Source organism: Anas platyrhynchos, chromosome 1 (genome assembly GCF_047663525.1).
Source record: "Anas platyrhynchos isolate ZD024472 breed Pekin duck chromosome 1, IASCAAS_PekinDuck_T2T, whole genome shotgun sequence".
Lineage (NCBI taxonomy): Eukaryota > Metazoa > Chordata > Aves > Anseriformes > Anatidae > Anas > Anas platyrhynchos.
The window spans coordinates 62500868-62514902 of NC_092587.1; the positions used below are offsets into that span (position 1 = coordinate 62500868).

The window sequence follows — 14035 nt, forward strand, 5'->3', positions numbered from 1 at the left end:
GCTCAGCCTCCCTGAAGAGGACGCAGCAACTCAGGCCTAGCACACAGAAGGCATGAGACAGCTCATACTGGTGGTACCCAGAAGCAAGAAAGAGGTCTGGAGCTGGTTTTGCAAGACGTGCATGAACAGAGGGAAAAGGGACAGCCAACATCAAGGGGCTTACATTGCAACAACAGAATAAACTGACACAAACACTTTTCAATCCATCTGCATTAAAAAAAAAAAAAAAAAAAAAAAAAAAAAAAGAATGACAAAAGCAGCACTGGATTTTTGCTGAAAACTCAGTTTATCAAGGTAAGACAATTCAATTTGGCGTCTGGAAGGGTCCAACAATTGGGCACAACAACCAGCAGACGCGCCTGATTATTTCTGCAATTGCACAAAGCGTTTCCATGGAAAAGCAGCAGCCTTCTAGTTTGACACATTCAGCGTCTGACAGCCGAGCCAGACAAAGCTGAGACATGCAAGGCTCAAAGAGAGATCACAGGCGGCTCTTTGGACAGGGTTCTGAGCAACGCGGGACTAAAACCAGCTCTGGGGGAGCTGCTGACCCCAGGGCTCTGCCCTGTGCTCTTTATTTACCAGTTAAGATCCCAGTGAAAGCAGAACAGACATGCACGTGGGTGGGAAACACGGCCATGGGACCTTCCTCTCTCCTTACGCTTTACTGAAGAGCTTCTGAGAAGCCTGGATGGGAACCAGAGGACAGCTGGGTTGCTGTGGCTTGGAGAAGTCCCACCAAAACTCATTCTTGTTCTTTAGAAATTAAACTTCGGAAGAAAGTAAGTTGTTGTAACTGCAGAACTTCAGCTGGTGCTTCACAGAGGCAGCCTGAGGTACAGCTGGAGCAGTGGTGCTCGAGCTGCACTAAATATTACCTCAGCACCCTCATGCTTTAGCCCATTACAGGTGGCTAACCCATTAGTGGCAAAGAACCCAGGGAAACAAAATATCTTAAAATGCATTTAGCAGACGCATTCATATAATACACTTTGATTCCATTCAAATTCCTCTCCAAACTCACCAAGCACTGATCTGTCACAGGCTTCTAAGATTGAGAAACACCTGTGCTAGATCCAACACAAACACTTCTCCGAGCCGTCCACAGCAGTCCTCTGACAAAGCGCCAGATCAGTTTTACAAAAACACCTTCCTTTTCCCTCGCCTGAAGCTCCTCTAGCAGGTCAACGGATCAGGCAGCTGCCTAGGAAACCCACTGTGGTACTTACACTGTGGTAGAGAACGTCCTGAGTCTCCTGTCCCATCCCAACCCACAGGGAGCAGCTCCACTGCCAGTGCAAGGAAAACCAGCAGTGCAGGATTTACTGGTAGCTGCCACAGCCACAGCACTGAATGCCAAAAATTCCACCCACATCCCATACCAGCTTACACTAGTGAGTTAGGTTTTTTTTAAACAACCCTGCTTTACAGTACTGCTTAGGCTGACAGCAACTACACATTACACTTCAGGCACCCAAAATATTCCTGTGGTTTTATTTTGTATGTGTGTCAATGGCTCAAAGCTCCCAATGCAGTCTACCCCTTCCCAAAAGGATGAGCAACCAACTCTGCAGCTGAAAAAAAGTGAAGGTTTTGGCAGAGACTGCATTATGAATACTAGGGGTCTAGATCACTGATGGGGTTTCCATCCAGGGGGACCCACAATAGATGTAGAGCATTAGAGGCATACAGCAAGAAAACACAGGTCATCTCTTTCAGATTATTTTCAATATAAGTAATAGGTTTAGTATAGCTTACTCTTGTACAGCATTTTGCTTGCAGCAAGGATATCATGGAGATTTATATTTTTACTACTGACATATAGTACAACAAAGAGGGAGCGACAGCTTTCAGGGATTTTATTCTTTTGTTACAATGTGGGGGAAAAAAGGATATTGGCACACAGGTCACTCCAATACCTTGAAAGATCTAGATTTTTTATAGTTTGTCATTAATGCAAAAGTTCTTAGTAAACATAAGGATACAGAAAAAAATTTAAACATCATCAATCAAGATGTACATATAAAGAAACATTCCAAACCACCTATACATTACAAGAAATTAATAGTGACTGATACAGATACATACAGAACAGAACTAATTAACTGAACTTGCACACTAAAAAAAAAGTTTGGAATCAAAATTGTTTAGTTCATAAGATTGATTTACTGTCTTCACTATAAACACCGATGAGGTCATTGAGTCAAAAGACCATGCACTACAAAGAGGGATGAATACTTAACAGCATCTCTATGTCCCTCAAGTAATACAAGATAGTGCAAATGTTGTGTATATATATCTATGCATATACATTATATACGTACTCTACAGTGAAATGCTCTTTATTCAATCTATGTTTACATTTTAAACAGCTAGAATATAGGCATACCAGTAGAGACAAGTATTACCTTAATTTCAGGTTTGAGAGAAGAGACTACTTGGTGATGCACTGCTAGCTAATGATGTGGGTGGGCTGAAGTGGCATTCATCCCTCCTTCCCACACCCACATCAAACATCACTTATCCCAGACTGCATGTGACAAAAAAATAGGAAGAAAAAAGCAGAAAAGTGACAGAAAATAGGCTCAAATTCAAACAGAAACCCATCGTGTGCTGTGAGGAAGGTCACGAGGTTCTACTTCTCACTGCAGTAACAGCTGCCTTTGATCAGTGCTCTCATGTTCTGCTTCTGCTGCTGCTTATCCATGCGATGAGAGGTCAATTCAGAGCAACTGCCCCAGTTTTCAAAGCCCTCGGACACTGACAGATTACTTCTCCTTCCTCAGTGACAGTGAGAAACAGGCATTCTTCTTGTCATTAGCAGAAAAACTACATCTAGACTACAGAACTCACTCCTGCAAGAAGAATCTTGATCACAGGCTAGAACAGATCCTATTTGACTCCTACTGTCCTATAATGCTTTAAGAGAGATCCAATATCACCTACAGGCCAGGGTGAGAAAGCTACATATATCTTTATTTTCAGATATTTCAGAGACTATCCCCTAAGTCAGTAATTCACATCAAAAAGGGTAAGCTATTAAAAATAAAAAGGCAAAAAGAGAAGTCTACTTACAGCTACCCATGCCTTATATTGAAACGCCATTACCATGAACAGAACTCCACACAATCCAATGTTTTTGTGCAAGTAACTCTGCCCTTCTAGGAGGCAGTCTTTAAACTGGGCTTAGAACAAGCATTATCAACTCATTATATAAAAAAGGAAGTTTTGGATTTCATAACTCACCAACATATCTCAGGAAACACGCAACAAGAAATATTTCAACACATACTAACAGACTAACAGCAGATTGTGCGAGTGGGCACATAACTCAGAGCAAATGTTTCTTTAAAAAGAAATAAAAATCCTTACAGGTTAAAATTCACTTGTCTCGGTACTGCCAATAAGGAGAATCCTATAGCTATGTTCTATCCCACATTACCTGAGCTATAGTCTAATTGCATCTTGAAGAGTTTAAGAGCCCTCATTTATTAAGAAAATGATGGACAACTCTGGCTATGCAAAATGACTGTCACTCAATGTGTAAGGGTTTCTGTGTTTTAGATTGTGAACAACTATAAACACCCAAATAAATACAGAGAAAGGATTTGTATAAGCTGCTTCCACTTATAGTCTCGCTACTGTTGTCATAGTAGTATCATGTCTAGCAGGAAGTTATTATCTTTCAGAATCAGAAAACTCATAAATATGACAATCACGTAAGTTGCATTTGGTGCTCTTTCATTTTTCATTCCAGGCCCAGCCAGCATGGGTTTGGGCAAATGCTGCCTGACCAACATCATCTCCTTCTAAGAGCAGGTAACACTCCTGGTGGATGAGGAAAAGCCTATTGATGTAATCTACCTAGGCTTTTGTCAGTCTCCCACAGTGTTTGCCTAGAGAAGCTGGCAGCCCATGGCTTGGACAGGTACAGGCTTTACTGGGTTAAAAACTGGCTTGATGGCTGGGCCAGGGGAGTAGTGGTAAATGGGGTGAAATACAGCTGGCAACCAGTGACCGGTGGTGTTGTCCAGGGGTTGGTCTTGGGGCTCATCCTCTTTAATATCTTTACTGATGATTTGGATGAGGGAATTGAGTGCACCCTCAGTAAGTCTGCAGATGACACCAAGTTGGGGGGAAGTGTCAATCTGCCAGAGAGTAGGAAGACCCTGCAGAGGGACCTGGACAGGTTGGGTCGATGGGCAGAGGCTGATGGGATGAGGTTCAACATGGCTAAGTGCAGGGTCCTGCACTTTGACCACAACAACCCCATGCAATGCTAAAGGCTTCTGGCAGAGCGGCTCAAAAGCTGTGCAGAAGAAAGGGATCGGGGGGAGAGAGGGGGAGGTCAACGCTTGCCTGAACATGAGCCAGCAGTGTACCCAGGTGCCAAAGGCAGCCAACAGCATCCTGGCTTGTATCAGGAACAGAGTAGCCAGCAGGACCAGGGAAGTCATTGTCCCTCTGTACTCTGCCCTGGTGAGGCCACACCTCAAGTACTGTGTTCAGCTTTGGGCCCCTCAGTACAAGGAGGACATCAAGGCCCTGGAATGTGCCCAGAGAAGGGCTACGAAGCTGGTGAAGGGCCTGAAACACAAGTCCTGCCTGTGAGGAGTGGCTGAGGGAACTGGGGTTGTTTAGTCTGGAGAAGAGGAGGCTCAGGGGAGACCTTATTGGTCTCTACAACCTGAAAGGAAGTTGTGGGGAGCTGGGTGTTGGTCTCTTCTCACAAATAACTTGTAACAGGAGTAGAGGGAATGGCCTCAAGTTGCACCAGGGGAGGTTTTACTGTACAGTAAATAAGAGAACCAAATGGATAAAGGTTTGCAAAAAGGAATTCCCCCCTACATGCTAAGGGTCCCCACAAACAGAGCACTTCAGAAAAGGCTGACATCAGAAGACTCTATTAACATCCACTAGAGTACCATCTCCTCAAATTTGTTTTTGAAAACAGAAAGAACTATCAACTAAAACAATATACTGAGCATGTGTCTACTGCGCTATTGCTCTATGAAGTATGAAAACTTGGATTTCAGAAAATTGTCATTTTATGATCAGCACATAATATAGCTAAGGAAATACATGAATGGATGAAATTTTAGGAGACTACAGAATCCAGTGCTTAGTCCCGAAGCACACTAAGTATGCTTAGCCCATTCCAGGAAGACGGCTATGACAAAGCTACATCATCACATGCGTACACTACACCTACTTCAGTCTAACAGAAGAGAAACAATAACACAGTGCAGCTAGACAGTTCAGCTGATGAATTTGTGAATTGTCTATTAACAGGCCTTCACTAAGAAAGCTATCTGATGGTACTAACAGAAGTCAAACATTTTCTCCTGCTACTGACTGAGCTAAGATCCTCAGCATTCCTAGACAAATTGGAGTTTAACATCGTCATCTCCAACACCATCCACTGTTTCACCCAGAAACCCTCCTAACCTTCAAGCCCTGTAGCTAGTCATTAAAAGTTCTGTATGAATTACAGCCACGGTTTTGGTCATGTTTGTTCTACTAATCTCCTCCTACTTTAACAGCAGACAGTGTATTTTTATATTCTATTTCTTCCTGCAATTTCAGGTTATAGAAAGAAGTTGTATCTGCACAGAAATTAAAGAAAACACCATAAAATTCTGGTTTTCGTTTTGCAGGATTACATTTGATTTAAGCACTGCAATGATTAAGAGTGATTGCTATCATCAACAAAAGGAGTGACTGCATCTGACAGTCTACAAAGAGCACTTATTCATCCAGACCACAATTACCTAGAATATAACAGCATTATATCGTATGTTACACTGCCATATATTTTAACTTTTATTATTTTATAGAAGGCTTAATATAACTTTAAAAAAACAAATAATGATTAAGGCTGCACCCCATAACAGCAATTTTTCTGTCTTTTCCTATTTCTGTTGCTTCAGTAGATCATCATAATCTAATTTTAAAGTAATCCCATACTATGATGGTACACAGTATAGAGAAATCTCTCATCTAACAAGTTTCAGATTGAATTATTAATCAGTCAATGTATTCTGTAACAAGTAAAGACTAATAAGTTGTCATGTTCATACCTGGAAGCTACAGAGCTGACAGAGAGGAGACCCCAGAATAGATTTTTAGTTCAGTCTTACATGACTGAAAACAAGTAATCTCCAAAATGCACCTACTCCTCAATTCAGAGGAAGATTTAGCAAATCCAAATTTAAGACAGTCAGACCAGAGGAATCTACATTTGGGATTTATCAAAAGTGATGCTAAAAATGGACATAAATACTTCATTTGACTTCACATAATTTAGAAGCAGTGGGAGACACTGCCAAACTGACCATATGTGTGTTCCCCTGCACATAATATACATTCTATGCATTTGCCACCTTCCTATAAAGCTGCAGCTGGCAGAAACAACTCTGTTGCTCACTGACTGGAGAGACTACTCAATATTTTATTTTGAAAAGGAAAATGCAACTATTTTGTTGCATTTTTGTTGCATGTTACCAAGAACTCAGGAAATGCTAAAGAAATAGCTGAAAGACTCCAACCATAGTTATTTAGACTATGAGGACATTGTAAACCACAAGAAGCCATACTGTCTTCCTCAGAAACCTCTGGAGATTTGAGGGATTACATTGTTTAGATTTGGGAGCAGAAAGATCTGAGAAGTTCTCTCAGGGATACACAGTAAGTCTACATAAGTGCAGTACACAATGGTAAACATCCTTGCTATTTTCCCTTCCCCCTTCAACAGCATACATCTTCACTTAATATTGAAGCTGAAGCATGCTAAGGAACTGTATTTTAGGAAGACTACCAAATGCTAACCAAAAACAAGCAAAAACGGTAGGAGTGTTCAGAGGATTGTTTCCACATTTACACCATAGTCTCTCCCATTTCCAGAGACAGAACAATAGCCAAGTTTAATTATATTCAATAAGGTTTTGTTTGTTTGTTTGTTTGTTTTTTTGAATAAGCAACCAAGATGAATGAATATTCCCCTTTTCTGTCGCTTTACACACTACTTCACAACTAGGAGACAAGGTATTCTGGAAATAGTGGCTTGGCAGAATTTTAGACTCATCTAGTCAGCATCCAATTTCAGTAGAATAGCCAATAAGAAGAAAAAAATAACACACAAATTTCTTGTAACAAATGAACTTCATACAGTCCACCTTTTGGCTCACTTTGCAATCAAGGAAACTAAGGGAAAAGAGGAGCTGGAGAACACAGACATGCACATAAGTCCAGGAAGATTGCTTTTATTTCAGAGGATGCAAGTTTGTGGGCTGTTTGTTTGTTTTGCTCTTGTTGCTGCTTTTTTGGGGGGGAAGTGAGGGTGGAAGGTGTCTGTAAACAAGCCAGGCCCTGCACAGTTAGCAATCATGTTCAAGTCACATCAGGTTGCCGGTGTCTGACTGTCCTTACACTTGTACATTCAGAATGCGTCCATTTGAATTAAAAAGGTAAATTATATTAATCAGTCATAGCACACAGTATGTTTCCATGCAGCAAGAGCCAAGAAAACTGAAAATAGTCCACAGAGCTGAACTACCTCAAAAACTCTTTACTGTCAAAGTCTTGTACACCCACGACTCTGACTCACTATTTTAGAGTGCCAACACTGCTACTTACTCTTTAGCTGCTTCCTACTCTTTCTATGGTTTAGGTCATCCTCACTATTACTTTGTTCTACACTCATACCTTTAGTAATAAAAAAGCCTCTACAAACCACACAGAGAAAAAAGTTGGTTTTCCCTTTTCCAAGGATTTCTTAATTTTTTTCTGCACGAGCCTTGCACAGATTTATGGTATTGCAATATGCCTTCGGCATCTGTCAGAAATAGATTGTTGATCCTTTCTATCAACCACCATGACCAGACGGAGATGGCAGGTGGGAAAAAAGGATGACTTTTTAGCTCTTCCAGAACCTAAATAACTTATCTGTATGGTGATATTCTCATAAAATACTTTCAAAGCAGATGCACGAAGTTGGTCAACCAATTCAAAAATCTAAATAACTAAATAATTGACACTAAATAACTGACGTGAGTATTTGCTGCTTGCATTTGAGGAATCCCTTTTTGCAAGATCTGGATCATAGAGCACACTATCATCTTCTTTGGCATTTTGTTTTATGTACCTTTCCTTCTAGGAAACCTAGAAGGAAAAATGACTGTTCAAGAAGCAATGTTATATTCAATCTATGTTTCCTTCAGTACAGACTATCACAGTAACCAGAAGATGAAGGAAGGCCTCTCAAAGTATAGTAGCATCTATTGTATGATAAATTCAATGAATATATAATTGAATAACTTTCCTACAAAATGAGGATGTGGAAGGGGGAGGAGGAAGAAAATTTTGTGCAGCTAAAGTGCCAGACTAGAGAAAGCTTGAAACGTTACCACAACACTCTGTATGGTTTCTTTTGCAATGTAAGACACAGAAGTTTGTGCTTCTTTCTTTCCTGTAGGAGGCAGTCACAATTACTTCATGTTTACAATAAAACAGCAACGACAAAGACTATCTCATTAACCACTTACTTTCAGTACAGCCTCTCCTATTAGATGTGTTCTTATTGTCCTGCCTACGTAAGACAAGTCACTTTTCTATGTGCCACTGCGTATTACTGAACGCAGTTAAAAAAAAAAAAAAAAAAAAAAGGGGGGGGGGGAGATTGAAAACTACTGTATTTTGGGGGTCATTTATATTTTTCAGCCAAGCATTCAGGCATCTATACTCTGATAAGCCGATCTCCAAATCACAACAGTTGATCAAAGAAATGTTGTCAGACCCCATCTGGTTCAAGCCCCTCTCTCCCCTGCCTCAGTTTGTGAAGTAATTTAGTTGTGAAGGAACCTCAAAGATCATCTGGTCCAATGCCCTGCTCAGAGTAGGACCAGCTTAGATCAAATTGCTCAAGGCCTTCCCAATTGACTTCCAAGTATCTGCTCCTTATGGACACCCATTTCAGCATTTCACCACTCTGATGCCAAATTTCCCACCACCATGTGCAGTTAAAACTTCCTTAGCTGCAGTTGTGTCTGCTGTCTCTTGTGCTAACACTGTGCATCTGTCTCTGAGAGAAGTCTGTCTCCGTCATCTCCATACACCCCCAATAGGGGTCAGAAAATAGTAAAAAATGACACTGTAGATGTCTCTTTTCTGGACAAATCTAGTTCTACTGAGCTAATATGTCATATGCTTCAGTCTTTGTAACTTCAGGGCCTTCCAGTGGACTTGCTCCAGTTTCACAGTATCTTCCTTGCACCTGGGAGCCCAAAACCAGACACAGTGCTCCTGGTTTGGTTTGATAGGTACAGAGCTGTCACTGTAATAACCACTTTACTTGACCTGACATGGTTGGTTCTGTCTCACCACAAGGGCACACTACTGACTCACATACAACTTCTTCACCAGTTCCCCACATATTTTTCTACAGTGCTGCTCTCCAACCACCAGCCTGTACTACTGCCCAGAGATGATCCACAACAAATACTAACATTTTTATTTGCCCATGATGGCCTGCAGGAGATTTCTGCCAATCCACCTGTCCAGCCTGACGAGGTCCTTCTGAATAGGATCCCTACCTTACTCTTATCGACTACTCTGCCTCCATTCATCATCATTCACAAACTTGCTGAGGATGCCCTCCTTCCTATTGTCCAGCTAGTTAATTGTCATTAAGATGGAACAGTGTCAACCCCAGAATTAACCCAGGAAAAAGGAATTACTGTTTTCCTGTCTTCCAGGCAATATCTGTAAATTGGCTGGCCTATCATCCGAACAGTGTCTTCCAGAGAATTACTGAAGTTGCTTTGGAAGCTAGAATCATCCCCAGAATCACTCTTATCACCTTGTCCCTACCCAAAGAACAATATTTCAAGAAATATAAGCACAAAAGGATAAGGTGGCTCCTTGTCCAAGCACAAATACCTTTTTATAAAGCTTTATATAATATATACAATACAAATTACTTTACTCTGAATATTGTTTAAAATATCATAATAACATCAACAGTGACTGTTATCTATTATATTTCTTCATCTGATTAGTTTCTTGTGTTTTAAGCCTTTTCCTTTTCCTGTCCTGAACTGTTTGTGCATGTGACAGAAAGAAAACAAAAAAGACCCAAGAAGAACCTTGCAAAACTGCTTTGGTGGGTTTCTTTCCCAAAGGGTCCTCTGAGGAGTTGGAATACAGTAACCTTATAGAAGGGCAAGGATTTTTACATTTTTGTTGTACATTGCACAACTATTTGCATGGAAAAAAAAAAAGTTCAGACACACTAAATGTCAAATTGACATTTTATGTTTCGGGTCTTTGGCTTTTATTCAGTGGTGAAAGGGGGTAGGGAACAGGAGGAAGCAGGAAAACCTAAATAATGACAATACCAACATATTATTATTTGCAGAAAGTAAGTTTGCAGAGAAGTTCCATGGATGACACGCACCACATCAACCTTGGACCTTAACTGAAGTCACAAGCAAATTCTCTGGAGCACCACATCTGACATAAATAGACATTTGCTAAAATACTTCACAGAACAATGCAGTTCATACCTCTGAAAAAAAACGACTTCTGCACTCTTCTTCAGTGACCTGGAATTTTTTGCTTATGTCTAAATATTAATTCTTAAATAGCTTACGTATGACATGGATAAATAACTTTTATGATAACTATCCTGGGGCAACAGAGAGATTAAGCTTAAACATGAGGTCATAAATGATCAAGACCATAGCATAGAAAATGTTTAGAAGTTAGTTTAGTAAATCTGTCAATTCAGATAGGCGGCTTCACATTCTGTGAGATAAATGAGGTCCATTAAAAACTGAAGTGTAGCATAGGACATAAAGGAAGAAAGTTCACCACACCACTGTGTCCTCCTCACATTCAAGAGTGCAGTTTACAAAAATCTGCATCCATCTTCGTGATGCTCTGAACCAAGAAAACAGAAAGATATCCATGCAAAGAACTGGGAAAAACTGTAATCCAAATAGGAATTAATAAAGGAATTACTATGTTATCATCTGCCAAAACTCCATGACAAAAAAGAACAGCCTGATAGCAAGCTATTGAATTACCTTAGGAGATCTAAGTTCAAATTCTTCAGCTCTGCAATGAGTTTTTATTATTATTATTATTATTATTATTATTATTATTATTATTATTGTTTTGTTTTTTCTCCTCAACTTACTCCTTCACTGTCTGTGCAGACTCTTATGCAGGTACCAATAGGATTAGAAATCCCACTGGCTATGAAGGTACAAAGAGAAAACAAATCATTAACTACTTGAGGTTGTTCAGATATTTTAAAGCAAGGAATATAAACCGAGGAAAACACACACACCATTCCGGATGGCACACGTGGTATTTTTAAGCAGCTACATGAGAAAAAAGTGACCCAGAAATCCAAATAAAAATCAGACTTTGTTCTAATACTGGATGGAGGAAACTGTTTCTCCATTAGAGAACAAACAAATATCATCAACTGGCTGACACAAAAGGGAAAAGGAAAACAACAGGAAAACTTGCCAGCTGGGGAAAGCAGCAGTCAACTGCCAAGGATCATTTTAGGGCTGCAGCTGCCTGCCTCTGCCAAGTTTAAAGAGTAAGCTGTTCTAAAAGTATATTAGAAAAATGCCATTAGGGAGTTTAAATACTGACCTTGTATGGAAAAAATCCATGAAGAAGACAGTGAATTTCCAGGATACCAGGAATTTGGTTAAGATTCATCTTGCAATTTCCCAGGTCCAGCATGAAAACAGCTATTCCAAAAATGCAACCAATGTTCCTTTTTTTTCTGCTCACATCCGTACTTAAAGAGTTGCCAGTGCCCCATGTGCTGATCTGAATTCAGATCTGCACATCCCACTCCAAAGGAAACTACTTCTAGACTGAGAATGTTGCTGCTAGTATATCACCACAAATCTATTTTTACTGAGCAACGCACAGTGCTTCTGGGAAGACAGCAGATACAAAATTTATCTCAATATTTTAAGATTATTCATGTACAAGGCTCTCAGCAATGCGCTCTCAATATTTTTAGAGAAGCATTGGTAATGAGCATATTTCCAACTATTTTAGGACTTAGAAGAGCTAAGTCTAGTCAAAAACTACCCAAGAAAATGTAACAAGATTTTTCCCACATAGCAGTATGTTTGCAACTAAACTATAAAATATGACTTTTCTCAGGTTTTCTTTTTAAACAAAAATTTGTCTGTAAAGCATGGCACTGATATCAAAACTGATGCGAAGGATGAATATATTGCCTTTGTGATATTTGTGAGAGCTTAACAGGAACCCGTCAAACAGATGAAGAAGGAAGAAGTGATGTAAAGGTGTGCAAACCAAACAACAAAGTGATTAATTATAAAACATCTGCACTTTGTTTTCAAATACATCACATATAGCATCAGCTGGAAAAAGAGTATCAAAGACAGATGCAGGAAGAAACTCAGATCCACAAGCATAGAATAATGCCCTTTAACACCCCCAGAAACAGCTGTCACTTACTTTAATCACTCAGAACAACCAGGAAATATTTATTCCAGCCAAATCGTAGCCAGAAGTTCTCTTCAATGAGAAACAACTGACTGATTTGAAATTTACTAGTTTTGAGGGAACAGGCAGATGTAATTTTGTTCCTCTGTAGTTGCAAGGGTGAACAGTACCCTATGTGTGTGGGGAAGGGTGACACATCAAAGGTGATTATTTGCCAGGAAGACTAGATGCCTATTAACAGGTATTGTTCTAAAAACTTACCTACATAACAACCATGAAAAAAAATTGAACCATACAACCTTAACACAGAAAAGGCAGAATTTGACTGCTATCTAACAGTTCACTACAGCATTCAACCATTATTGCAACAGAAACAATTAAATCATGGTTATTGTAGTTCGTTTCAGAGTGATCAGCATAGCTGTCTCTTTCAGTGATGGTCAGACAAATCTCTAAGGCTGTAAAAACTTCCTGTTGAAAAAGCTGCTAACCAGGCATTTACTTTTCTACTTACAGAACAAACTGGGCCACAAAACGGGAACCTCAAAATCCTTCTTGACCTTCAAGAACAGTATCAAGGGACACAGCAGGAGAGAGAAAATACTAAAGACTGAACAAACAAAGAGGTTTGTCATAAGTATATTTTGACTACATTCACGAGCATTAAAAAAAAAAACAACAACTTCAACATTAAAAAATATTTGCTATGTGCAGGTCAGTTTAAAAAAAAAAAAAAAAAAAAGAAACTTAACAAATGAACTGTTTTCTAAGCCAGTGATTTCCCTTGGTACACATATATTTACACCAATGCCATTTAAAAATTCAAGTGTCAAGAAGAGTAAAAGTTGAAAGTAGGTTTATCAAATTTAGAGGTAACTATCATACACAGGCTGTACCTCCCTGAGGTATGAAAATAAGCATAGTTATCTGGAATACATTCAAGAAAAAGAAGGAAGTTTTAAAAATAAACTGAGTTGCAAACACTGCCATTGGCTCACTGGTTTCATTTTGACTACTACCGGGAGATAAACCATTACTGTGGAACATTCACTTTTTCTTTTCCAAATCAAGTACAAGTCAAGTTTCATAAAGGAACAAGCTGTTCTCTGTGATACCAAGGACGATCCCTCCAATACATAAAAATGTATTTCATCAGAAGTGTTTTGGATCGCAGTTACAGTGTTACATACTACAGTCTTTCTGCTCCACAGATCTCACTGTTTTGGGGCAGTCCGATGAAGAAAGAAAGAATGAAGACCATGAGCTATCTCAAGGCAATGCCAGGATCCAAAAAACAAGGATGAAAATTCACAGGAGGCTCATATGACACAGCAGTGGGCAAAGGAGAACAGGGCTAGCACTTCATGCATTATCGCAGGCAACTCAGATAATCAGATAAAAGCACTTCTGAGAGACCCAGGAAGACAGGAAAGAACAGTAACTTTAAAGCCAACCAGCACCCTGCAATGGCTGGCAAGCCCCAAAGCAGATCATTAAAGAAAGAACCCTGTTCTGTTCTTACCTGAGCCAG

The 14035-nt window shown here is 39.8% G+C and overlaps 1 protein-coding gene across 10 annotated transcripts in view; it reads right to left on the bottom strand.

Annotated features, from left to right (window-relative positions):
• The window catches only part of FGD4 (FYVE, RhoGEF and PH domain containing 4), a 110262-nt gene that overhangs the window by 74807 nt on the left and 21420 nt on the right, over positions 1–14035 (bottom strand). The window contains exon 1 of one of the 10 annotated variants that reach the window (XM_072039345.1): positions 11668–11856. The exons of 5 other annotated variants lie outside the window; for them this stretch is intronic. Coding sequence is in view for 2 of the 5 variants with exons in the window: in XM_072039283.1 (XP_071895384.1) it covers positions 1230–1380 (151 nt within the window). In the remaining 3 variants the exon portion in view is untranslated. Of the gene's footprint in view, positions 1–1229; positions 1396–2408; positions 2838–3075; positions 3208–11667; positions 11857–14035 lie in introns of those variants that run through there. 4 more of the 10 variants (XM_072039299.1, XM_072039335.1, XM_072039347.1 and 1 more) reach the window with 4 other exon arrangements.